The 25243-nt window shown below is 37.2% G+C and overlaps 4 protein-coding genes across 5 annotated transcripts; 1 reads left to right on the plus strand and 3 right to left on the minus strand.

The window, feature by feature from the left end:
- LOC104728515 lies at positions 96-605 on the minus strand. The gene has a single exon (XM_010447481.1). The coding sequence runs from the start codon at positions 603-605 to the stop codon at positions 96-98; it is 510 nt and encodes a 169-aa protein (XP_010445783.1).
- Positions 4776-8337, plus strand: LOC104724701 (ubiquitin carboxyl-terminal hydrolase 21-like). The gene is made up of 9 exons (XM_010443251.2): positions 4776-5523; positions 5622-5742; positions 5833-5943; positions 6044-6216; positions 6317-6646; positions 6726-6848; positions 6958-7522; positions 7739-7819; positions 7939-8337. Exons 1-9 carry the CDS (start codon positions 5047-5049, stop codon positions 8151-8153), a joined length of 2196 nt encoding a protein of 731 aa, XP_010441553.1. The 5' UTR covers positions 4776-5046; the 3' UTR covers positions 8154-8337.
- On the minus strand, positions 9919-11766 carry LOC104728516 (glycine-rich cell wall structural protein 1.8-like). 2 transcript variants are annotated; one of them, XM_019231411.1, is made up of 2 exons: positions 11042-11766; positions 9919-10481 (listed from the first exon to the last, which is right to left on the minus strand). In XM_019231411.1, the coding sequence occupies exons 1-2, from the start codon at positions 11731-11733 to the stop codon at positions 10082-10084; spliced, it is 1092 nt and encodes a 363-aa protein (XP_019086956.1). In that variant the 5' UTR covers positions 11734-11766; the 3' UTR covers positions 9919-10081. The 2 variants fall into 2 exon arrangements, with proteins under 2 accessions (XP_019086956.1, XP_019086957.1); XM_019231412.1 differs by having other exon boundaries at positions 9919-10830; positions 11481-11765.
- Positions 20713-21389, minus strand: LOC104724702 (putative gamma-glutamylcyclotransferase At3g02910). Its single transcript, XM_010443252.2, has one exon. It carries the CDS (start codon positions 21312-21314, stop codon positions 20799-20801), a length of 516 nt encoding a protein of 171 aa, XP_010441554.1. The 5' UTR covers positions 21315-21389; the 3' UTR covers positions 20713-20798.

The following is a 25243-nucleotide window of genomic DNA, read 5'->3' on the forward strand; positions in this document are numbered from 1 at the left end:
AATGACCAAACACGCATCTTCTATTAGCAACACGCGTAAAATCAATCTTCAATTTTGCAAAATCATACTGCTCCGGTAATGTACATGGAACCTCTTCAACTTTTTGATCCCGAGTTGAACTCAGCTTCTGGATAATCTACTGTCTCCGACGTAGCATCTAGTTGGAGAAAGCAGTCTCGGTCTGGGACCTCATCAAACACGTCTGCAGCAAGTTTCATCCTAATAGAAGGCATGGCCGCATCACATAGGCCTGTGTAATTTACTCCAAGAGCTATACACTCTAAGCACTTCAACGTGTACACACCACAGTCACCTTGTTGATAGTTCTGTGGGAGTGTTTTCACCCGGTAGTAACTAAATGCCGCCCCCCCGATATTCTCATCTTTGTACCTCCGGTTATATGCTTGTATCAAGCGTGGAATCATTTTTGCGAACGGCTTACACTTCCTTTGAAGAACCGCGTCGCTTCTACCACTGTTTATGCTATCGTAAACTCTTAGCCTTCGGTAGACTAAGTCAGCTTCGATGCCTACCCAATGGTTGTTATCGAGGTTGTATGGGAAGAGCAGGGTGTCTACATCGTCAACCCACACCTTGTGTGTCATTCTGTATTTTGGCAGCCTTCCCACGTACGTCTCAAAACAACCTTCTCCAAAAAATCATGTCTTAGAGGCTTCCATTTGTGGGAATTCGAATGTCCACGTACTAACAATCAACGGGTCAAGGAAAGCAATATGATATGTTATATATGGGGATGGCGTTTGTGTCCCCTTACTATGGAACATATGCATACATGTAACCATGTGCTGCAATACGAGTGACATCTATCAGGCATTAGTATACCATAGTTAGCTGCGTCAGATGTTATGGAACAAAACTACGAAGCTTACCGCATCCCATAACCAGCCGAACGTTCGAGTTGGCCACGATTGTTTAGGGGTCAGGAGGCGAAAATAATATTCGGCATTTCCAGTGCTAGGTACTTTAGCCCTGAATACCAAAATTAACAAATCAGTTATAAATCGTAGTTGATATCCTAATATAAACACTAATTATATAACAACTTTAAATGAACACTTACAAATCATTAGTTAGGAAGGACTTCAGCTTTGCAAATTTCTAAGGACTTGCCTCAATGAAAGGATCGTACACTGCGGGAGAGAGGACTACAGTTTGGTTTTCACGTCGGGTATTTAATGCAAGTCGCATTACTTCGTCATTAGGGCTTACCCCTATGTTAGTGCCCATTGGATCTACTAATAGAAGATCAAGCTCTCTTGAGTGAGGAAAAACCTTTTGTAACAAATGTGCAAAATACCTGGCTTTCTCCTTATCTTTCAGTGTATGAGATGATGCAGGAGTACTGGTCCCCTCGGTTAAATCCACAACAGATTCGCACTTTCGATCCGACCACACAGGGTTACCACTACTTGGGAGATCACCACTTACCAGATGGATAATATTAATAGGAATGGTTTGAACACCTGCTCCATCTACTTTGTCATTATACTTTACTCTTTTATCACCTTCCTCTATCTGCCAACTCTGTACTATTTTGCCACGTTGTACACTGTCTACCATCTGCTTTGGAATTCGCTCTATACTCGCGGCAATTTCATCCTCTGGTTCGATTTTAATACTCCCAGACCCCATGACCCTATCCTTAATGGCTAACGGATTCCTAACACAACTAGCAACTTTATAACCATCCTCGGTCGAATGCTTCATCTGATATAGCCATGACTTGAACAAAGACATGTATTTGATGTTATATACAAGACATTTGAAATATAATATGACGCTGTTAAACTAGAGACAAAATATACAAATTGCAAAATTTGTGTGTACGAAAATCATATATCAAAATAATTACAAAATTATACAACTTCACAATACTGAAATTAATATTGTTTCCTCGAATAGATAAATACAAAGACTTCATACTGAACACTAGATATATAATAACAATTTTATCAATACGGTACGCAGATCATACCTCCTCTATTTTAGGTTCGTCATTTCTTATTGTATGAGGTCCTTGCGTATGGGCTCCTTCGTCCGTTGAGTTGATAACAACTTTGTTCAATAGTTGAACGCCACTGTCAAAGTTACCCATCTTACTCTCCATACCTTGAAGTGTCCGCTATTGCTCTAGCAAACGATAACTCAATATTATCCATTTTCGCCCCTAGTGTTTTAACCATAGTAAATAACCTTCCACTACCATCTTCACTTACCCCTGCAACAGGTTGCCTCCTCTCCCTCTTCTTCGTATGTTCCCCCTTCCTTTTTTTACACAATCCCATTCTCTTTCATCCACTTCGCCATTGATCACGTCTAACAGCAGATTATCCAGTTTCTTCTTCAAACCTTCCCCTACACCATACACAGAATACTGTCCTGGCCAATCTGGATATATGAACTCCAAAAGTTTAGGTAATAGATGCTTCACCTGAAGCTGCATTTTAGATACCATAACTTTAAATATGCTAACTATTAGATAAAATGCTAACAAATAATGTATATGTAAATTGAAGGCATACCTCCCCATTATTAAGGAGTTTGCTCCCGGATATGAAGGCTTCAATATCCTTCCTTGGCCTCCCTCCTCTCCACCGTAACAGAGGCAAATCTACACCTTCTCTTACATTCCCATAGCTAGCCCCCAGCACCTTCACGCTCTCAAATGCCCATATCAACAATACATGGACACATCCATGGAGGGTATAAGCATTGTTAGGCAACCCAAGGACTTTAATGGAATTAACTAAACTCTTGAATCTAACCCTACCCCATTGAAAACTCTCAAATGCTTTTTCATTCAACGCCCTTTTTGCGTATTCCAGAGGTATCCTACTGTTCCTTGATAAACCAAGCACTCCAACATGCACAAGATACAACCGAACAATCTGCGTCTTCATTTCATCAGGCCACCCACGGCAGCTTCTCAAACTGTCAACTAGCTCCTGCCAGTTGGGTCCATTAAAAGCTTGCACCTTTAAAGTCGCCCATAAAGGTGTATGATCGTCTTCACACTCTGTTTCGTCAATCTTCTCACAATTCAAACCACTAATTTCTTCATATTCATATAGAAAGAACCTTAGCGGCTTTCCTCCAATCAAAAACCATACCTCCGATGGAATATCTATTCCCACAAAACAGGTAGTTGGATTCCGCTAGATCCAATAACACTCCCAGCTGCAATTTCTCTCTTATTTTGTCGTACACCTCATCACCAACGAAGCCTTTCAAACCAGCTAGATTGGACAAACTACAATCGTGGTGCATGCTTCTAATCGGCAGTGGAAATTTACCATCCCGATACAGCCTACTTGGATACCTCTTCGCATCATTGCTTGACCCCATAACTACGATAGAATCATTAGTTTTGTTATTAATTCAATATCACAAAACATCTGTTGCTTAGATTATCAACGAAACAACATGAAGTCTCACAAATATCTTCCGAAAAACAGAGTTCAACAACATACTGAAAACTAACATGAATTTATCGACATGAATATCGTCAGAAGTAACCTTCCACAAAATACAACGCCTACTATGTAATACTCAAAATCTTACTAAACAGTTCGCAATAGAGACTAAACCACGATATATAAATTTACCTCAGAGCAGATCGCTATATGTACCTCCTCCTCAACTTCAAACCACCTCGCCGTCAACTCGCCGTCCGTCCGTCGTCCACCAGCCAAACGTCCTCCACACAGATTCTGTCCACGCCGCACGTTATCCAAATAGTTTCTAAAATAGCCGATCTCAACCCAACTTTCGTAAGACAAACAACACAAACATTCAAGGGATCGATTCCTGCTTTTATTGGGATTCTCTATTTTCCCCTTTAAAGATCTTCGTTTTAAAAGTAAATGGCATAAACCGTAATAAAACACACAACTCTGGTTTAGAGGTAATAATCAAACTTTTCTGTACTGTTTGAGTAAGTCGGAAATCATAACGTGTTGTTCTAGTAATAAACCTAGTTTTATGTAATATTCTAGGTAATTTCCCTAAAAACAATTCCAATTTTAACAGTAGATAGTTCTTGAAAATTGAGTAAGACAAAAAAAAGTATTTTACTTGAAAGTGGACACTATAATTTGATGGAAACATAAAGAAAATTGTACATAAAGAAATTTGGGCAACAAAATAAAAAAACGTTAAATTAGGGTAACTATTTAAGAAAAAGATTAAATTTGGAAAACTAGATATAGAAAGATAGAGTAATGTTTGAAAACTTTATTTCCATCATTTCTAATTCTAATAAAGTAATCCAGTTTTTAGGAAACAAACTGACAAAATATAATGATGGGCATAACAGTACCAAAATAATGTTTGCAAAAAAGAAAAAAAAAAGTTTGGAAAAAATAAAAGTAATTAGATTTTAGAGAAACAATAAGAAAACATTTTTTTTGCAAAATTAAAGTTCATAACAGAAATAAAAACAATATTAAATATCAATAAATTTAATTAAAAAAATAACAATCACAATTTTTGTTTCCTTATTTTTCCCCACCTTCTTCATCTATTTAATGAAAAAAAAAACTTACAGTCAAATTATAAAACTCTATGATTTGTGTCAATTAAACTTGTTTAAAAAGAAAAAAAAAGTTTGGTCAAAGAGTGTCTGATAAGCCAACTCCAAATTACGAACCATGGTTGTGTTTGAGTTAACCAAACCTGTCAAAGAGTGTTTCTAGATTTTTTTTTTTAATCTTTTTGGGAAAAGGTCAAAAGAAACCCTAATCCCCAAAAAAATGGCGGCTTGAATTTCCCTCCTAATTCAAAACCTTTCTTCTTTCTTTCACTCTCCAATTTTTCTCATCTTCCCTCCAAATCGATTTCGTTTCGCTCTCATCTTTCCAAAATTTTCACAAACACTTTTTTTTTGGAGCCAAACTCAAAACATTTTCAATACTTACGAAGAAGATGCAGAAACCTCCCATAACCAAAACCTAGCTTTCTACTGTTTTTTTCCCCTCTTTCTTTTCACTTCCCCAGAAAAATTTCGAGATCTGGGTTTCGTTGTTAATGGCGGAGTTTAATGACCCACCATCATCAGATCTCTCTTCTTCGCCTAAATTAGCTAAACCCAACAAAACCATAGATGACTCTTCACCAACCGCTCCAATCAGAGACCTTGTCACTCACTCGCTCTCTATTTCGTCACCGGTTCGTCAGATCCAGCCTTATTCTCCGGCGAAACCAGATGGGTCTTCTTCAGATAAAACCCTAATTTTCAATTCAGAGGAAAACAGAGAGAATGGGTCTTCAGATAAAACCCTAATCACGCCTCAATTCATACCTCCGGCGAACAACAGCGAGAATCTTCTCCAAATGGTGAGTACGTCAGATTCGTATATGTATTCCCATCCTGAGAATCGTCCGCCGAGGAGGTACATAGCGAATTATGACTACCAAAGCGACGACGATGAGTTTAATAAGACCGAGCCAGCGAAACCTCTACCGTTCTCTTGGTGGTATCCGAAGATCGAACCCACTGGTGTTGTATGTTTCTCTCTTCTTATCTGATTTTGTAATTTTTGGTATCAGTTTAGCTTTATACCCAAAATTGAATCATTTTTGGATGTTTACAATTTCTTCAGGGTGCTGGGTTGTATAACTCAGGCAACACTTGTTTCATAGCTTCTGTGTTACAGTGCTTCACTCATACTGTGCCTCTTATTGAGAGTCTTCGTTCATACGTGCATCAAACCCCTTGCAACTGTAAGATGATTGATCTACGATGTTACATTGAGAGTTTGCGGCCTTGTTTTTGTTCATTGTCTTAATCTTATAGCTCTTGTGGGGTTTTAGGTGGCAACGATAAGTTCTGTGTTATGCAAGCTCTTCGAGATCACATCGAGCTTGCTCTGAGGTCTTCAGGATATGCTTTAAGCATTGATGTATTTCGTAATAATCTGAAACGTATCCTTTTCTACTGTTTGTTTGTTTGTTGGTTTGTGTTGCATAACTTTGTGTTTGAGGTTTCTTCGTATGAATGGTTTCATCCTTAACCCCATCACAGATTTTTCATCTGATTTTATGATAAACCACCAAGAAGACGCACATGAGTTTCTACAATCATTTTTAGACAAGTTAGAGAGATGCTGTTTAGATCCTAGGAATAAGCCTGGCTCTGTCTCTTCTCAAGATTCAAACATTGTTGACAATGTCTTTGGTGGCAGTCTCATGAGTACGGTAAGAAAGCATTAATTCATTACTATTAATCTACTGTTGAAGTAGTTTCCATATATATAATGACTAATGAAAATATGTTTGATATCTTCCTTTTTTTCAGCTTTGTTGCCGCAATTGTCATCACGTTTCCAACACATTTGAACCTTCTCTTGGATGGAGTCTTGAAATTGATTATGTCGATAACCTCTGGAGTGCTCTAGACTCATTTACATGTGTGGAATTACTGGAGGACCAGTTAACATGTGATAACTGTAAGGAGAAAGTTACAAAGGAGAAGCAACTTAAGTTTGATAAGTTGCCTCCTGTTGCTACGTTCCATCTTAAGAGATTCAAGAATGATGGAGTTACTATGGAGAAGATCTTCAAGCATATTGAGTTCCCTTTGGAGTTGGATTTGCTCCCTTTCATGAGCGGTAACCAAAATCCTGAGGTATGTGAAAATTTCAGACCTTTCTGCTTTTGTAAATTTTGAGATGTTTGAGTCTTAACATACAATTTTGTATCTTCAGGTTTCGACAAAGTATCATCTTTATGCCTTTGTGGAGCACATTGGGGTTAGAGCAACTTTTGGTCATTACTCCGCTTATGTGAGATCAGCTCCTGAGACATGGCATAATTTTGATGACTCAAAGGTAATCTAATATAGTCAAGTGATTTCAATTGATTTGTGTGACTTAGTCCTCTCTGAAAGGTTTCAATACATTTAACTTCTTTATGTATTTTTTTTGGAAATCTTGGCAGGTCACAAGATTCAGCGAAGATAGAGTTCTATCGCAGGATGCATATATATTATTTTATGCAAGAGAAGGAACTCCTTGGTTTGCTAGTACTTTTGAACAGCTGAAGGCAGTGTTTGAAGCTACTCCATCAAATTTTTCACCAAAGTCAGTGCTTGATAACAGTTACGAGAGTATTGGTAATTCCAGTAAAGCCTGCAACGACTCGGTTGGAGTATCGATCCCAGATGTAAATTGGTCAGATTTTTCCTGTCGTGAGCCTAAAGAAGAAGTGTTCCATTCAGCCGAGTCTTGCAACGATGAAGATTCTTTGGCCATGATTGACGCTCTCAAGTCACCTGAGGCTGATGAATCTGAGAAACCATTTGCTGAAACCACTCAACAAAGAGAACCTGAGTCATGTTCAGCTGGGAACAAAGCTAACATCGATGAATCTGAGAAGTCACCTGCTGAGACCTCTCAACAGAATGAACCTGTGTCAAATCCAGCTGTTGACAGACCTAGCACAGATGCCGCTCATGTCCCTATGCACAAGGTTCAGAATCAAGACATATCTCCAAAACGCAAAGGTACTAACTCCTAATATTTATTTTTGATAGCTTAACTGTGGAGAATATTAAGAAGAGATTCGTATAGATTCAGATAAAGCTGTCCTTTAGTAATCCATAAATCATCTGTTACAAGAAGAATCCATCTGAATTAGAACTTATAACAAACTAGTGAGTAATGATCTGTCAACAAAGCTCTTATACAGTGTGTGTGTGTGTGTGTGACTCTATGTACAGCTGATGAGAACGCTTCGCTTGGTGGTGCATACGAACGTAAGCCCAAGATTCAAAAACCAAATTCCCGTCCAAAACGCCAAGGTACTATGTGTTTTGTTTAGTCTCAACTATTGCAAAAATGTGGAAGAGTTATATGTATCTAAGTGGTGGTGAGAATACGAAAGATCCCAAGTCTGAGTGTGTGTGTGATTCTGTAACAGGAAGCTTTCAGATTCAACGTTCGCATTTGCAAACTAAGAACCAAGAAGAAACTCGTAGAACAATGCCAATGGCCTTAAGAAGCAATGTTGATGTAGATCCCAAAGAAAAAAGTATTGCTCTTTCATATCTCAGAAAGATTCAGACACCTCGCTCCCGGATGTTGGTTAAAGTTTTGGGTGGTTCTCCAATCAAGAAAAGGAAATTCAGAAGATAAATCCATTCTACTGTGAAGAAGAGTTTAGCTAGTGAGAAAAATGAAAAGTTCTCTTTTTTTTTTGTTTTTTTTTTTGTGTTTGGGGTTTTCTTGTGAATACAAACTCTGATCAAATTTTGTTTTGAGGCTACCAACCAAAAATTCTTGAGGTTTATATATATGAGTATAACATTGATTAGGGGTGTCAAAATGATTTAAAGTTTCTAATAAATTATTTAACTCAACTCATTATTCAAGTTTTTAGGATTAAATCAAACTCCAAATTCACAAAAGGATAATCATCTTCACATACTCACATTCCAGCTAGTTGTTGGATTTACTTGAATAACAACTGTCTTGCCCTTGTCATCTACATTCAAACCCACATTCTATCAACAACCAAATTTGAGACTACATGTGTCTGCTTTGATTCATACAAAAGCCATTAAAATCATAAAGGCCTAAATGGGCACTTGAAAAAACAACAAAGATAAATGGGCAGGGTTCTAAATGGGTAGCATATAAAAGGGTCTAAAAGGGTAATATTACTAAATGGAACTAGAAGAAAAAAACGACAACCAATTTGAGACTACATGATCTGCTTTGCATCATACAAAAGCCATTAACACAACCAAATGACAATTTTACAAAGCGTATAACTAGAAAAAACAACACCAACCAAGTTGAGACTACACGATCTGCTTTGATTCATACAAAAAACGACTTCGATATTGTAATAATTTTGTCTCATACCTTCATCGTTAGTTGCATAACCATATAGCCAAGAACGAGTAGACGATAAAGCTTTGGACATTACTAGGAAGAAAACGACTTCCTTATTTATTATGTGAGACCCAAAATTATTACAATATACTACAAAACATTTAAATTGAGATGCCTTTTTTTATCTCTAATTTTGGATCCTCCAAATACATTCTTAGCGCTGACTTACCTTCTTCAATTTCTGAAACATCATCTCAGTCAACAAATCATGTATCATATGAAAAGTTATATCAACAAGTCAAAATCACAATCTTAAAAAATTTAATAGAAATCAGATCATTCATCAAAAACTTACATCTAGAACTTCCAAGTTTCCACTTTTTTGTTCTGAAATACGGAAAATTGTTCTTGTAGAATTCACAACATGTTCAAAGGAAATGTTTTTCTATATTCTGCAAACAAGCTTTAGAAGTTTACTTTCAGGATAATCTCTTTTTTTTCGTGTGAAGTGGATGTAAATTTATTTCATTTCTAAACTCGTTATTGTGAATTTTTTATGGTCGAATTGAGTTGAGCTGATGAATAAAACTAACCTCTAACATTGCTCTATAGATTATGTTTTTACTTAATGACTAGGTACTATCTCCCGGAAAACCGCGGGTTGAATTTTTTTAATAAAAATTTGTAATAATTTATTTTGTTATTATGTTATTATTTATAATGATTTGTGATTAAAAATTTGTTGCTTATATTATAATTTTTGTATTTGAAAATTTTTATTGAAAACCTGTCAATAAAATATTTGCATGTAATGAATAAAATTATTTAATTTTTTTTTCTGTTAGTTTTTAAAGTACAAATTAGTTTTGATTATAATAGATTTTTTTAATTTTTCTACAATTTATTTTATTTGATGTGTCCCCAATTTTTGTTTTTTTAATTAGAAATATTTATTTAATTAATTATTTAATCTTAATTAAGTTTTTCTAATAGCAATTGAGAATGTAATTTTTTACACATTTTAAAGTTAGTTTTATATTAGTATTTCTTAATTAATATAGTAGGATGTAAGACAATAAATATTCAATTATTAGGAAATACAATACAACGTTCAATAATAATAATGGATACAAAATGTTTTGAAATAGGCATTTTAATTTGTATACCCCTCCACAAATCATATTTATTTCTCAGCCTTCCTTTTGGTTGATCTTAACTTGGTTTCTTCATGGGGCATAGCCTCCACCACCGTGACCACCACCACCACCGTGGCCTCCGCCTGAACCACCTCCATGTTCACCACCGTAACTACCGCCTCCACCTTCTCCTCCTCCACCGCCACCTCCATATCCTCCTGCTGCACCTCCTCCATAACCACCTCCTTCACCCCCACCACCTCCATAACCACCCCCATGTGCTCCTCCTCCACCGTAAGCTCCTCCTCCTCCACTTCCTCCACCGCCACCACCTCCATAGCCTCCAGCACTACCGTGAGATCCTCCCCCACCAGCTCCTCCTCCTTCACCGCCTCCATAAGCACCACCATGAGCCCCTCCTGCTGATCCACCTCCACCTCCATGACCACCACCGCCTCCATAAGCTCCACCTCCATACTCACTTCCACCGGCGCCACCACCTTCGCCAGCTCCGTCTCCATAACCACTAGCATGCTCTCCTGAACCACCGTAAGCTGATCCTCCACCGCCTCCGCTACCACCGCCTCCACCACCTACATGACCACCAAATGCACCACCAGCTCCTTCACCAGCACCACCTCCATAACCACTAGCTCCTCCTTCACCGCCATATGCAGCTCCACCACCACCACCGCTACCTCCACCACCACCACCGGCATGACCACCGTAACCACCAGCCGCTCCACCGTAACCACCACCACCTCCTTCTCCTCCTCCACTAGCATAACCACCGGAAGAAGCAGCTCCACCACCGCCTCCCCCATGACCAGCACCGCCACCANTCCTCCACCGCCACCTCCATATCCTCCTGCTGCACCTCCTCCATAACCACCTCCTTCACCCCCACCACCTCCATAACCACCCCCATGTGCTCCTCCTCCACCGTAAGCTCCTCCTCCTCCACTTCCTCCACCGCCACCACCTCCATAGCCTCCAGCACTACCGTGAGACCCTCCCCCACCAGCTCCTCCTCCTTCACCGCCTCCATAAGCACCACCATGAGCCCCTCCTGCTGATCCACCTCCACCTCCATGACCACCACCGCCTCCATAAGCTCCACCTCCATACTCACTTCCACCGGCGCCACCACCTTCGCCAGCTCCGTCTCCATAACCACTAGCATGCTCTCCTGAACCACCGTAAGCTGATCCTCCACCGCCTCCGCTACCACCGCCTCCACCGCCAGCATGACCACCAATTAAACCACCAGCTCCTTCCCCAGCACCAGCTCCATAACCACTAGCTCCTCCTGCACCGCCATATGCAGCTCCACCACCACCACCGCTACCTCCACCACCACCACCGGCATGACCATCATAACCACCAGCCGCTCCACCGTAACCACCACCACCTCCTTCTCCTCCTCCACTAGCATAACCACCGGAAGAAGCAGCTCCACCGCCGCCTCCCCCATGACCAGCACCGCCACCACCAGCATACCCTTCGGCACCTCCATATCCACCACCGCCTCCTTCTCCACTACCACCCCCATAGCCACCACCACTCACTCCTCCATAACCTCCACCACTAACTCCTCCAGAACCACCACCACCACCATGTCCTCCACCGCCACCACCAGCATGACCAGCACCGTAGTTCAAAAGATTCCGGCTAGTGGCGTAGCAAATGCTAACGCCGAGTATAAGAAAAAAGACAGTTGAGAAAGCTTTGAGAGAAACCATTGTGTTTGAACTTGATGAATAAAAATGACAAGACTAAGTGAGGTATTTATAGTAGTTGGGGTTTGGCATGTTAAGCCGTGTTCACTGTAAAAACACAGAGTGGTTAAAGCACATGCTTACGACCAAAAGTGTAGATATACTGTCCCTACCATTACTCCTAATTTTGGTTTCAATTTCTTAGTTTCTCTCTACTTAATCAACATTTCGTCTAAGTTATAATATAGCAATCTCTACTGACTAGCACGGACGTCAATCTAAATCGTCAAAAACAAGGCCGCTCACATATGTATATATATATTATTATCGCCTTGTACAAAAATTTAGACACTAGGGAGAGTAGTTCTTCAATCTTGGAATAGAGGATCTATGGACTATACGTAAGGTGAGTGACATAGATTGTTCCAGAATGAACTAGTTCGCGAATGCTTTAAATGGACATCTAATGTAGTTTTGCTATTTTCTTTTTAACATCTTCATCCATTGTCGTAGGTGTAATTACTAAGAAAATTACACAAAATTGGTTAATACTCTTACTGATATACACATAAGAGCACGTCCTCTAAAACGCTTTAGCTGAATAAGTGAATAACTATACTTCTAGGTGAGTACTTTAACACATTTAGTAACCATACAATATAAGTCTTCAACTAACAACATGCAATTAGTTTGGTTTTGGCACTATAAGTATATGATTATGATTTATGAAGGTAGAATGTCATTGATATACATCGTTTGTGTTGATAAAAATGGATTCAGCGGTTGTTAGAATATCATTAACAAGTCAGCCACTATACATATATCGTGAAGTATAGTGTTGAGTTTCCCATTTGACTTGTTTCCTCTATTACTCAGTTAAGCTTTCTAACAACTCATTTATTTCCAAACCAAACCCTCTTTTCTTCAGTCTTTTACTCTCACCTAAAACTCATGTTTTGTGTTGTTAGGTAAGTGAAAATCTTAATGTGAAATTTTGACCCCAAAAAATCAACAAACATGTTAAAAAAAACAACTAAGTTTCTGTTGAATCAAATAGTTTGAATAGACTGTCTAATTTCTACAAATAATATTGAACCCAAATTTGATGATTTGATTAACAAAGCTATAGTGTTGAGCAATCCTCACCAAATCTTCAAACAACCTATTATGAATTATCCTCAACCAAATTATCCTTAATTCCTTTTATTATTTTAGTTTATATCTTGCATTACAGCTAAGCTCTTATTTTGTTTGGGGATTTTCAAAAATACTCCTTTTTCTATATCACTTTTTTAAAATACCCTTTCATGTTGGTCATTTTCAAAAATACTCTTCTCCTATGAATAAAATCACTAAATTCTAAATCCTAAACTCCAAATACAAAACTTTAACCCCTCGAAACTATATCCTAAATGTAAAATGAGAACCCAAACCTAAAAAAAAAATTTTAAAAATTAATTTAACAAATTGAAATTATGTAAAATAAAATAAAAACGAAAATGTTAAAAAAAAGAGGGTATATTTGAAAAGGGTATCCCAAAATATGTATTTTTAACAAATTCTCATTTTGTTTTTACATGAAATACTACACATGACATGTGCATGACTAATCAAAATATGGAACTTTCAGTAATATAGCAAAACTGCTTTCTAAATAGATTACTACGTTTCAACTATACCAACGTATCCTTATTGTTTATCGATTCAACATTTTGTAGACTAGTTTAATCCTAAAATCTATAAGCTAAAAACTATTTTGATTACGTAAAATACATCATTATTCACATATATATGTATATAGAAGAATGCAGAGACTTATGTATTATAAACCCAATAAATGCATCGTAGTATTAAGACGAACTTAAATATTTCCAACATTTTTCGATGGGAGCTTACTTCTAGAAGATGAAATCAAATCATGATTATTGTAATGCACGAAACTTCGGTACAAAAAACATTTTGAATACAAAATAAAAATAAAGATTTTGGTAAGAGGCTACTTATTAAGAAAAACACTTGTTAGTTGTTAATGCGTGTCTTGCGTCGTAGCATTGCCACTAAGAAGACCTATCAAGTTTTTTGAGGATTTGGTGCTGTCCAGCCAAAGACCACTTCTCTACTTATTATGCTGTAGAGAACACACTGATATAAAATAATGAATACAAAAATGAAGTCATTAGGTATATACATTTTGCACTATTTCTAAATAGCATTTTCTTGATATAATATATGAAGTTATATATATAGAATCATGAATTTAAGAAAATTTAATTTAAAAGAACTCCTTTTATTATCTTAGTAAAATTTGCTCAAAACACTAAGCTCTCTCTCACATAATTATTTTATCTCTCAAGCTTACAAATCTCTCTCTTTATTGAAAACCAAGAACACAAGGTTTCTATTTATAAGCTTTTAGAATCATATTATTCCTTTTCCTAGAAAAGATTTATTTCCTAAACTCTCTCACAAAGATATGTTAAGATCTCAAATTTAACATATCCTAGTTCTAATTGCCTTTTAAGTTTGCTTGGTTATCAAGCTTAACTCAACAATCTCCACTTTCAGCTTGATGTCACTCCCCTTCACTTTTTGAACTCCAATGAGATCTCTCATCTCCTTGAATTTGATTCTCCCTAGCCCTTTAGTTAGAATATCCGCCTTTTGTAAACTCCCGGGAACATGCTCCACATCTATACGTTCATTTTCAACACACTCTCGTATAAAATGAAATCTCCTGTGAATGTGCTTACTCTTCCCATGAAATACTGGGTTCCTTGTGAGAGCTAAAGCTGATCTGTTATCAATCTGCAATACTTACTTTTGACTCTCTTCTCCGATGACTTTGCTTAACAGATCTTGCAACCATATTGCCTGTTTCGCAGCCTCCGTAGCTGCCATAAACTCAGCTTCGCAGGATGACAGAGCAACGATCTCTTGCTTCTGAGAGCACCATGTTATGGGACACTCATTAAAATAAAACACATGCCCTGAAGTACTCTTACCATCATCAGCATCGACGTTATGGCTGCTATCGCTATAGCCGATCAAACCACTAGAATTCTCTCGCATGAATTTTAGTCCAAACGTTATCGTTCCTTTTAGATACCTCAAGACTTGCTTAAGAGCTACTGCATGTGACTGTTTTGGCTCTCGCATGTATCTACTTAGAACACCAACACTATAAGACAAATCAGGACGCGTATGTAGGAGGTATCTCAGACAACCAATGTTTCTTCTGTATTACTTCTCGTCAACTGATTTCTCACCTTGTGCTTTACACCATTTCAGACCTTGATCCATCGGTATGTGAACCGGATTGCACTCTTTCATACCAGTCTCCACTAGGATTTTAAGTGCATATCTTTCTTGCCTTAGAGTGTTTCCTTCCCTGCTCTGTTCGACCTCCATTCCTAGATAGTAAGACAGTAGACCGAGATCACTCATCTCAAACTTTGTTGACATTCCTCGTTTGAACTCTAAGATTATATCAAGACTAGAACCGGTCACTAGAAGGTCATCCACATAGACTGCTACAACAAGTAGTTGCTTCTTCTCTCGTTTCCTGTAAATAGAGGGCTCTTTGGAGCATTTAACGAAACCCAATTCCTTAAAGATCTGATTCAGCTTGTTGTTCCAAGCTCGTGGCGCCTGCTTTAAACCGTACAAAGCTTTATGCAACTTGTAAACTTTGTTTTCACTTCCACTTACAACAAATCCTTCCGGTTGGCTAACATAGACGTCCTCCCTTAGTTCACCATGAAGAAACGCTGTTTTAACATCCAGATGATGTATCTCCCATCCCTTAGAAGCTGCTAAAGCAATTATGAAACGTATGGTTTCAATACGAGCTACTGGGGCAAACACTTTATCATAGTCTATCCCTTGTCTTTGAACATAGCCTTTCGCGACCAACCTAGCTTTGTATTTGTTCACACTGCCATCAGAGTTGTGTTTAATCTTAAAGACCCACTTTAGACCTATTGCTTTCGAACCATGTGGGAGATCAGCCAACGACCATGTGTTATTCTTCTTGATTGAGATTAATTCTTCTCCAAAAGCATCCCTCCAAACCGTTAGCTCCATAGCCTCTTCATAGCTCCAAGGTTCTTCGTCTAAAGTAAACATTAGTTGTTCTCCCTCTAAATCCGCAATGAGAACATAATCTTCCAAGTAACTTGGTAGCTTACTTTCTCTGGCCGATCTTCTAAGAGCTGCTGGTTGATGCTTTGTCTCATCATCATCGGGAATCTCAACAATTTCTGGCATCTCTTTCTCTTCTTCCTCGTTGTTCTCATTACCTCTCTCATCATTTGTTATTGAGGTTTGAACAATCTGTGGTTCCCTAATACCATTGTTCCCTGTTTCTCCGAACGTGAGTTTGAACCCACCAAGTTCACTAGTATCACCTTCGATACTGTTCCATTTCCAGCTCCTATTCTCATCAAAGATCACATCTCTACTAACCGTTACTCTTCTTGTTGTAGGATTAAGAAGTCGATATGCCTTTGATCCCGGCTCTGTTCCGAGGTACACTTACATCTTTGATCTATCATCCAATTTCTTGAGATGCGGCGTCTCTACTCTTGTGTAACCAATACACCCGAACACCTTAAGATGATTGATATTCAGTTTCTTTCCCTTTAGCGCCTCATAGGGTGTTTGTTTGTTCAAAGCTCTAGTTGCAACCCTATTTATCAAATATGTTGCATGCCTCACTGCTTCTCCCCATAAGATATTTGGAACACTCATGTGCTTAAGAATGCTCCTCGTCATCTCCATTAGTGTTCTATTTCTTCTTTCCACAACTCCATTATGTTGAGGTGAGTATGGAGCTGTTAGATGTATCCGAATTCCGTTCTTCTCACAAAAATCTTTGAACTCAAGCGAAGTAAATTCTCCTCCCCTGTCTGTTCGGAACGTTTTGATCAGCAGTCCTGTCTCTTGTTCAACCGTTGCTTTGAATACCTTGAATCTATCGAAAGCCTCACTTTTATCTCTTAGAAGAAGTGACCACATAAACCGTGAATGATCGTCTATCAGGACAAATATATACTTCTTCTGGGAGGCTGTAGAGGGTGTGATAGGACCACAGAGATCCCCATGTATAAGTTCCAAAGGTTGTGATGCTCAGAATGATGTAGCTTGGGGAAAACCAGATTTTGTTTGTTTCGCACGCAAACAGGATCCACAAGTCTCCTTTGCAACTTCTATCTTCAGTATACCTGTAACCACTTCTTCCTTGACCATCATCTTCATTGTCTCTCGGTTGATGTGTCCTAGTCTCTCGTGCCATAGTTCAGCATCAGTTGAAAGTTGAAACAGAGGTCTGAAGACACTTCATGTTCTCAACCTCCATGAGAACCTTGTAGAGCCGGTTTCGCGATATTGTGGCACTAACAAGTAATTTCCTTTCTTATCATGGAGAGTTAAGATCTTGTCTCGCATTCTGACTTCACAGCCAGACTCAGTTGCCTGTCCAAGACTAATGATATTATTTTTCAGCTTTGGTATATAATAAACATCGGCCAAGACCTTGTGATCGCCACTCTTACTGATAAATAATATAGAACCTTTTCCCAGAATATCAACTCTTGAGTCATCACCGAACCGGACCTTCCCTGTTATCGTTTCATCCAACTTGTAAAAGAACATTTTATTGCCAGTCATGTGATTACTCGCCCCATTATCGAGGTACCAAACGTTGCCAACATCAGTTTTTGATACTCGTACTTCTTTGGTCTCACTTTCTCCTCATTGAGATAAACAACTTTGTGCATCATCAGCTCCTCAACTTCTTGTGTTGAATTACCATCATTCTCATGAATTTCTTGCAGTTTTAGCAACCTATCAGGGCAATCATACGCCATTTGCCCCAACTTATCACATCTAAAACAAACAATTCTTGACTTATCTTGAGGCCCTCGGTAAATCTGTCTCCCAAGCCCTCGTCTTCTTCCTCTACCAGCAGTGCGACCTCCTCGTCCTCTGTTATTGCTTGCAGGCTCATGTACTAATTGAGAATCATTATTCGCATACATGAGTTTCCCTTAATCCTCGATCCTCGAAGTAATTCTCTTCTTCATTAATCCTCTCTTCATAGGCTTTCAATCTACCAACTATGTCTTCAAAGCTTGTTTTGTTGAGGTCAAGCACCTGTTCGAGAGAGGCGATGATATGAATGTACTTGCGTGAAGGAAGACTGTTAAGAAACTTCTTAACCAGCTTTGAATCATCAACAGAGACTCCTAAAGCAGATGACTTAGACGCAAGCTCTGTTAGCTTCCCTGAAAAGTCATCAATTGTATCAGTTTCTTTCATCCTCATTCTCTCGAAGCTTGAAAGCAAGGTTTGAAGTCTTGCCTCTTTGACTCTCTCAGCTCCCATATACTTTGTTTTGATTGAAGCCCAAATCTCTTCTACAGTCTTAAGGCGACCGACCTGCAAAACTAGGTTTTCCGGAATGGATTGAAACAAGAGTACTCTTGCTAGGTCGTTCTTCTCTTCATCTGTTGATACAGGTTCTATCGTTTCCCAGACCTTGTGAACCTTGAGCATGGCTTCCATTCGCATTACCCATACGGTGTAATTTGTCATGGTGAGGACGGGGCATTGAATGGATGAAAATCCTCCCTCCTTCATGTTGGTTACAGCTGCTGTCATAGGTACGATGTCTGACATAATATCACAACCCTTGATTCTATTGTTTATGCTCTGATACCAAATATAGAATCAAGAACTTAAGAAAACAGAAATTTAAAAGAACTCCTTTTATTATCTTAGTGAAACTTGCTCAAAACACTAAGCTCTCTCTCACAGAATTCTCTTATCTCTCTCAAGCTTACAAATCTCCCTCTCTATTGAAAACCAAGAACACAAGGCTTCTATTTATAAGCTTTTAAAATCCTATTATTTCTTTTCCTAGAAAAGATTTATTTCCTAAACTCTCTCACAAGGATATGTTAAGATCTCAAATTTAACATATCCTAGTTCTAATTGCCTTTTAAGTTTGCTTGGTTATCAAGCTTAACTCAACAATATATTTGGAATTTCAAACATAATTGCTAATTGGATAGCCGCTTGAAAGCTAGACTAATTGATAACAAAATAATAACACAGTAATTGATATAATTAGTAAGTGAAAGTTTACCTATACTTATAACTCAAGAAGCTGTAAAGCAGTAAAATTTGCAATAACCCGCATAATCGCATAGTCATTTTTATTTAGTTAAAGTGTATACTACCATGTCACTAGACTAATCACACAACTTTCGGTTCCTGTGACTATTCTCATGGGGTTTAAATTTAGTTTCTGTGAATTTAGCAAATAAGTTTTTAGATAAAAGTGTGTAAACACATTGACAAATGAAGAGCTCAAGCTTTAAGGCTTTGTCAAAAGGATAAGCACTCAATTTACCCATAATTGGTTCCACCAAAATACGTTTTTGTTCCATTGAGTGAGAGATATAGAGGAAGGTAATGATGATACAATATGTACAAACACGTAGATATAAAATGAATATATGTACAGTTTTATACACACACAACAAAAAACACAAAGTGGGAGATCACATGGAATAAAGCACACACACCGTCGTTGTTGAAGAATGGCGTGAAGAAGAAGTAGTAGGACCAGTACTAGTACCATAGTGCTCTTCTTCTTTCACTTATCTCCCACGCTTCCCCCAAAAAGCTTAATCACTTGGGTTTTCTCAATCAAATATCCCACACATTGTCGTATTGAGTTAATGTTCTCAAGAAAGTGTGTTCCTTTAAATCATCATCAAGTACAATGTGCAAGTTCAATCATAAGAAAATAGTAAAATTTCATATAGTGAGAACGGTTCAAACAACACGGTTATAATCAACTATCCTAGACATCACATTTTGGAATATATTATTATGTCACCAACTTATCCCTCATGAACGAACGATTTGAATATAAATGGGCCGGATCTTCAGCTTAGTATGATATGATTTGGTATCGACCATGACGTTAATATCTTTGATCTTGATTTAATCTTGTGCATTTAGTTAGTTTGCAAAATGTAGACAAATAGGTTTGACGTTTTAGTCAGATCCGAACCGAGGAACTCTCAACATTTTTTAACATCAAACTTATGTAAAGATCGGGCATGGATCTTTACTAAGGATCTCGGAACATAGCGGCCTTGTACTAAAAGAGTCTTATCGAAATTGGACAAATCAAGACAAAGCGTTTGGGGTCCCTCAACTGACAACAACAACAAAAAGTCCACTACTAGTAATTTGGTTTCTCTCACACATGACACCATCAAAAATATATTGAAGCTAAGCTATGGACAAAAGAAAGAAACAAAGTGCGTAGTAGGGTTAGGCATGATAGAGCCGCAAAATATTAAATCTCCTTTGCCTACTTCTCCTACCACCACTTCAATCAACAGTAGATTCAGTACCACTCACTCAACAATCCATGTAACTTATATCAGTCGGTGAGTCTTAGAAAACACAAGATTCTGACACTTGTCGCTTAGCTTTGTCAGGTAAATATTGAACCTGAATAAAAGATTTCGTAACATTAACATGTACAAAATGGTGTTAACCCTTATGGGAATAACATTTTTTAACACCTGAAAATTTCAAAATCTAGTACATATCGCATCATTACAATCTATGAAACATGATCTATGATTGTTTTGAGATCCTCCGATCAATCGTCAAAGCTTAGACCACCATCAACGGTGGAACTCATAACCGTTGCTCAAAAAAAAAATAGTATTTTAATTGAAATAAGTGTAAACCAATAAATGGACAACTGTATAAACAGTAGAAGAATCCTTGTTTCCGATAGCAATGTGAGAAACAATTTCTCTTCTCTCTCTTATCTTTTTAATATTTTATATTTTGTATGCATTAAAATTTTGGTAAAGCAACGAGAGATCAACCACCACTAATGATGCTCTTATAACCTTGAGCATTATTAGACCAGATGTAAATGTACTTTGAGCGTAACCAAAAGCTGTTAAATTGCATAATCATCAAAACAATATTTTACTACAAAACATAGCATCAAAGATCGAATTTTCAACAAACCCATTGAATCAAATTAGTAATCAACTGTTACTAGAAGACACAAAAGCTTCGATTTCATCAAAAAAAGAGCTAAACGTTGGCCTATCCTTAACCATAACATACAAGACGCCATCGTTTTCACCAAATTCACACATCCCATACTTCCCTCTCTTCTCCCACAACCTCTCACCAAACCTACAATGAGCAAAATAAGCCTCCGCTAAAACGGTGCCGTTTGATTCTTCCTCACTAACCTCGATTTGTAAACTCTCGTAGTGATTGACTTTGATACCTTCCAGTTCATCGAGGCGTGCAAGCCCACGTTTCGAAACCGAGTAAAGCTCGCCTCGGATCTTTTGACCCGACCCGGGTTTGTTGATCAAGTAAGGGATCCCGTAGAGACCCGTGACGAGCGGGTATTGTAACCGGGTCGTGCGTTGACCGATATGAACAGCGTCGTTCGATGAGATCAGATCTTCTAAGAGGAAATGGTTTGCATGGTTTCTTTTTAACGTACCGTACACGAAAACGAGGTTTTTGGGTGCCTCTCCTGCCATGGCCACTACTAGTTTCTTGGAGTTGTTGTTGGTGGGTGAGGGTGACTCGGGATGAATACTGTAACTCAGTCAGTGTCTGACTCGGGAAAGAAAAAAGAAAAAGACTTCTGTTTTTATATTCGTTGCTTATTATGGGCTTTTAGTATATTGGGCCTTTAAGCTTTACGAAAATGGCCCGAAATCCGAGTGTCATTGTCATTTGTCTTGTACAATAAACTTAGCAAATATCTGTTCGACAAATGCGTGATTGTTGTGACACACTGATCCACCAATGACCAATGAGCTCAGAGATATTCTGTGGTCTTTTTAACAGAGAAGTGAAGAAAGAGATCGGCCAAATTTGCTTGGAAATTAATAATTATTTCATATCCTAGCTAGTGTATGTTTAACAGTAGCAGCATTTTCTCATTGATCCACACATTGTGTATGTTTTCTTTTCTAAAGAACTTTCTATACCCAATGACTATACTATGTTTGTTCTCAAGCAAAACCCGATATCTATACTTGGGTTATCTTGTACATTAAGGAAAAAAAATCTGAAATAACACAGAAAACAATTTTCTATCTAAATTTTCATTTAATAGTTTACTTTCCTTATATATAATTAGACTTTTTTTTTTTTTTTTTATTCAGTCTGTTTTTCTATCTACTTGTAAGTTATAACTGTAGTAAACTGTAGAAATAGTTGTATTTCAGCCTTGACTACTCNAACCCGATATCTATACTTGGGTTATCTTGTACATTAAGGAAAAAAAATCTGAAATAACACAGAAAACAATTTTCTATCTAAATTTTCATTTAATAGTTTTCTTTCCTTATATATAATTAGATTTTTTTTTTTTTTTTTTATTCAGTCTGTTTTTCTATCTACTTGTAAGTTATAACTGTAGTAAACTGTAGAAATAGTTGTATTTCAGCCTTGACTACTCCAAATTATTTGGAAATTTATAATTATAATAGATTTTTCCTTCATTAGAAGTTTAATGATGATTAGTACTTTCTTCCTTTCTAAAAGTATCTTACTTAAAATGATTTGGCCAGCTTGTATATATTGTTGATGGATTATTGACTGAGTTTTAATTCAATATGAAGAAGAACAATGGTCGGTCATCTAAGAAGTTAAGTTGGTGCATAACACAACTTTTGTGTGATGCTTCATCAGCTTGTGTCTTGGGCCGACTCTAGTGATATGAACAAAGGAAAAAGGAAGAGATGCATGTTAGCTTAGAGAACGAAGTAGTTCTGAAAATTAATAGAAAAAAAATTGAAAGCAAAAAAAAAACTTTATTTTTAGAAAAAAGAAAGATCATGAGGGTATTATGAGATTTAGAGTTGGTTGATTGGTATAAGACCATCTTTATTGGTAAGAGGCCATTTTGAACTTTTACCATTATTTTAACTATATATATTTAAAAAATTGGAGATAAAAAGATTGTCAAAGAGTTCTTAGTTTTTCACCCCTCCAATGGTGGAATCTTAAATGGGTTCTTAACACAAAATTTGAAAGAAAATTTATAGTTGCATAAACTTCAAACCTCTAATAACGATAAAATGAAAGATTACAAAAACTCAATTTCTCTTAATAAAACCATGAACTCTCTGATTACAAAAGAGGTTTAGGGTTTAGATCATTATTTTCATCATATCTTCATATCCTACTCTCACCATTAGTCTCAATACTCCCGCCCTCGATCAGAAACTGCAGCTCTCTTTTTATCTTGATGGACTTTAACATTCTGGACAGCGTGTGACGCTCGTCAATGGCTTTGTCTCAACTGGCACAGAACTTGGTTGCCTCTTGTCATAGACTTTTTTAGCACCAATTGAACAAAAAAATGCAGAAATTTGCAGGTCTACTATCTTGTAAAACTCCAGACCATCATTCTACAATAAGATGCTCTACACCACTCTTGGAAGCACACACAACCCTCGTCATTTAAGAACACAAAAAATCATTTAAACTGAAATTCATTCAAGAAAACAGAACATACAAAAAACATTAAAGTACTCCAGTACATGTTATCTACACAGCCCAAATACATCCATAACTCAGTCTATCACTATTAGAAACATCAAACAAACACCATTTCAACAATGAAAGAAAACTATTATGGAAATGCAAAGACATCACATTCAAAACTTTGTAGCTCAAATCTTGAATGAAAACGTCCCTGAAAATTAAAACCAATCAATACTAGTAGAGGAATCAATTAACACATTATAACTTACCAAGATTCAAGGACCCTACACTTAACGTTCATCTAAAGAACTGATCCAAAACTAACTAAACAAAATTCAACAAATTAATCCACCCACCCTGAAACAGAAAGAAGAGAAGAAAATGTGACAAAGTCTTGTTGCCTACAATTGTCTTTAATTACTGACAATTTCGTTAAAATTAACTGAATCATGCTTAGGGATATAGAAATAAACTGATTTCGTGATGCAGAACCGTGCGTGTGAGCTCCCACGTGTGGAAATTCACTTGTTGGTGGATGAATAAGATGAGGACTGATGTATCATGGTTTTTGGGGTTTTTAACAACGATATAAGGAGTCTTTTTGAGTTTTTTGATTTGTTTTGTAGGATGTTTTAGAGTCTTAACAGGTTTTCTAGGATTTTGGCATGAAAGAAGCAAAATAGAGCAATTAGAGGGATTTTGGGGAAATTCAGCTAAGGAAGAGAACTTGGAGCCGAGGAAGTATGAGAGTGTCGATCGACACTGCCTTAGCATCGATCGACACCATGTTTAGCCGAGAGAGAAGCAAGTTTCGGAAGTTTACAAATTTGCCCGAAGTTTTCCATATTTGCATGACAAGTCCCTGACGTGTTTTTAGACACATATATATTGTTTTTGGGTTTTAGAAACCCTTAAGTTTTATTCTAGCAAGTTATTTTCTAATCAGCTTTTTGGGAGAAAGATCTGAACTCCTTCGAGAGAAGAATTCCTGAACTCCTCCTTTTTACTTTTAATATCTATTGCATGTTATTCAGAATTATGATTTGTTCTTCATTAAACATGTCTGAGTAATTTGCTTGTTAGGTTTAGGGTTTTTATGACTTATTAAGATCTGTTATTTTTAGGGTTCTTAATCTTTTATGATCTTCATCCTTGGTTGTTCTTCATAATAATTCTTGATTGATCACCTAGAATTATTATCATAGGGAAATTAATTGATATGAAGATATAATTGTTTTCCTGATTAAAACCATTGATGAGCAAAATTACTTTTTACAAAGAGATTTGATTTAGTAATTTTGTGAACTTATCTAAACCTAAATTTAAAGCTGATTTTTAACTTAGAATTTTACAAAGAGATTTGGATTTTCTGGTTTTAAATTTAGATAATATTTGCAGTGAGAACTGATTTATTTTATAAATTGTGTTTAGAGTTCTAGATCTGATTTTAATTGCTTGAACCTTAATTAATTTATTGATTTAATATTTCATAATTTCCTAAGAAATTCCCTAGGCCTAGCTTTTTGATCCTTTGAATTTTCACACTTTTATTTAATATTTTGCATTGCTTTTCTTAATTTTTAATTCAACTTAATCTGTTTAGCGTAATTATAAAACTCTATAAATTTTATTGTGTAGTATTGAGTCCTTGTGGAATTCGACCTTTAAGTACTACATTGATCTCTTAATTTGAGAGAGTAGCTCTAGGGTTTAATTTGAGCATATCAATTTTGGCACCGTTGCCGGGGACTCTTTGATCTACTATTAGATTTGAGTTTTTAATTTTGTCTAAATTGTTCTTTTTTTTTTATTTTCTACTTACACGTTTTTGTTTTTCTTCTCTTTGGTGTTTCAGGTGTATGCCTCCTAGACCTCACACAAGGAGCAACAAGACTGGTCCTACTGTGAAGCTTTCAAACCAAGAGTTGGGAAAACTTGAGCGTGAGAATAGAAAAGCAGCCAAATCTTT

The sequence above is a fragment of the Camelina sativa genome, chromosome 11 (genome assembly GCF_000633955.1).
Source record: "Camelina sativa cultivar DH55 chromosome 11, Cs, whole genome shotgun sequence".
NCBI classification, from domain to species: Eukaryota; Viridiplantae; Streptophyta; class Magnoliopsida; order Brassicales; family Brassicaceae; genus Camelina; species Camelina sativa.

Excerpts from the sequence above, each read along its gene's own strand:
- LOC104728516 (XM_019231411.1), bottom strand. The coding sequence starts at position 11,733 with ATGGTTTCTCTCAAAGCTTTCTCAACTGTCTTTTTTCTTATACTCGGC. Across the intron at positions 10,482-11,041 it reads GGAGGGGCTCATGGTGGTGC|CGGTGGAAGTGAGTATGGAG; the intron begins TTATGGAGGCGG and ends AGGTGGTGGCGC.
- LOC104724702 (XM_010443252.2), bottom strand. The coding sequence starts at position 21,314 with ATGGCAGGAGAGGCACCCAAAAACCTCGTTTTCGTGTACGGTACGTTA.
- LOC104724701 (XM_010443251.2), top strand. The coding sequence starts at position 5,047 with ATGGCGGAGTTTAATGACCCACCATCATCAGATCTCTCTTCTTCGCCT. Across the intron at positions 5,944-6,043 it reads ATTTCGTAATAATCTGAAAC|ATTTTTCATCTGATTTTATG; the intron begins GTATCCTTTTCT and ends ACCCCATCACAG. Across the intron at positions 7,820-7,938 it reads TTCCCGTCCAAAACGCCAAG|GAAGCTTTCAGATTCAACGT; the intron begins GTACTATGTGTT and ends ATTCTGTAACAG.
- LOC104728515 (XM_010447481.1), bottom strand. The coding sequence starts at position 605 with ATGACACACAAGGTGTGGGTTGACGATGTAGACACCCTGCTCTTCCCA.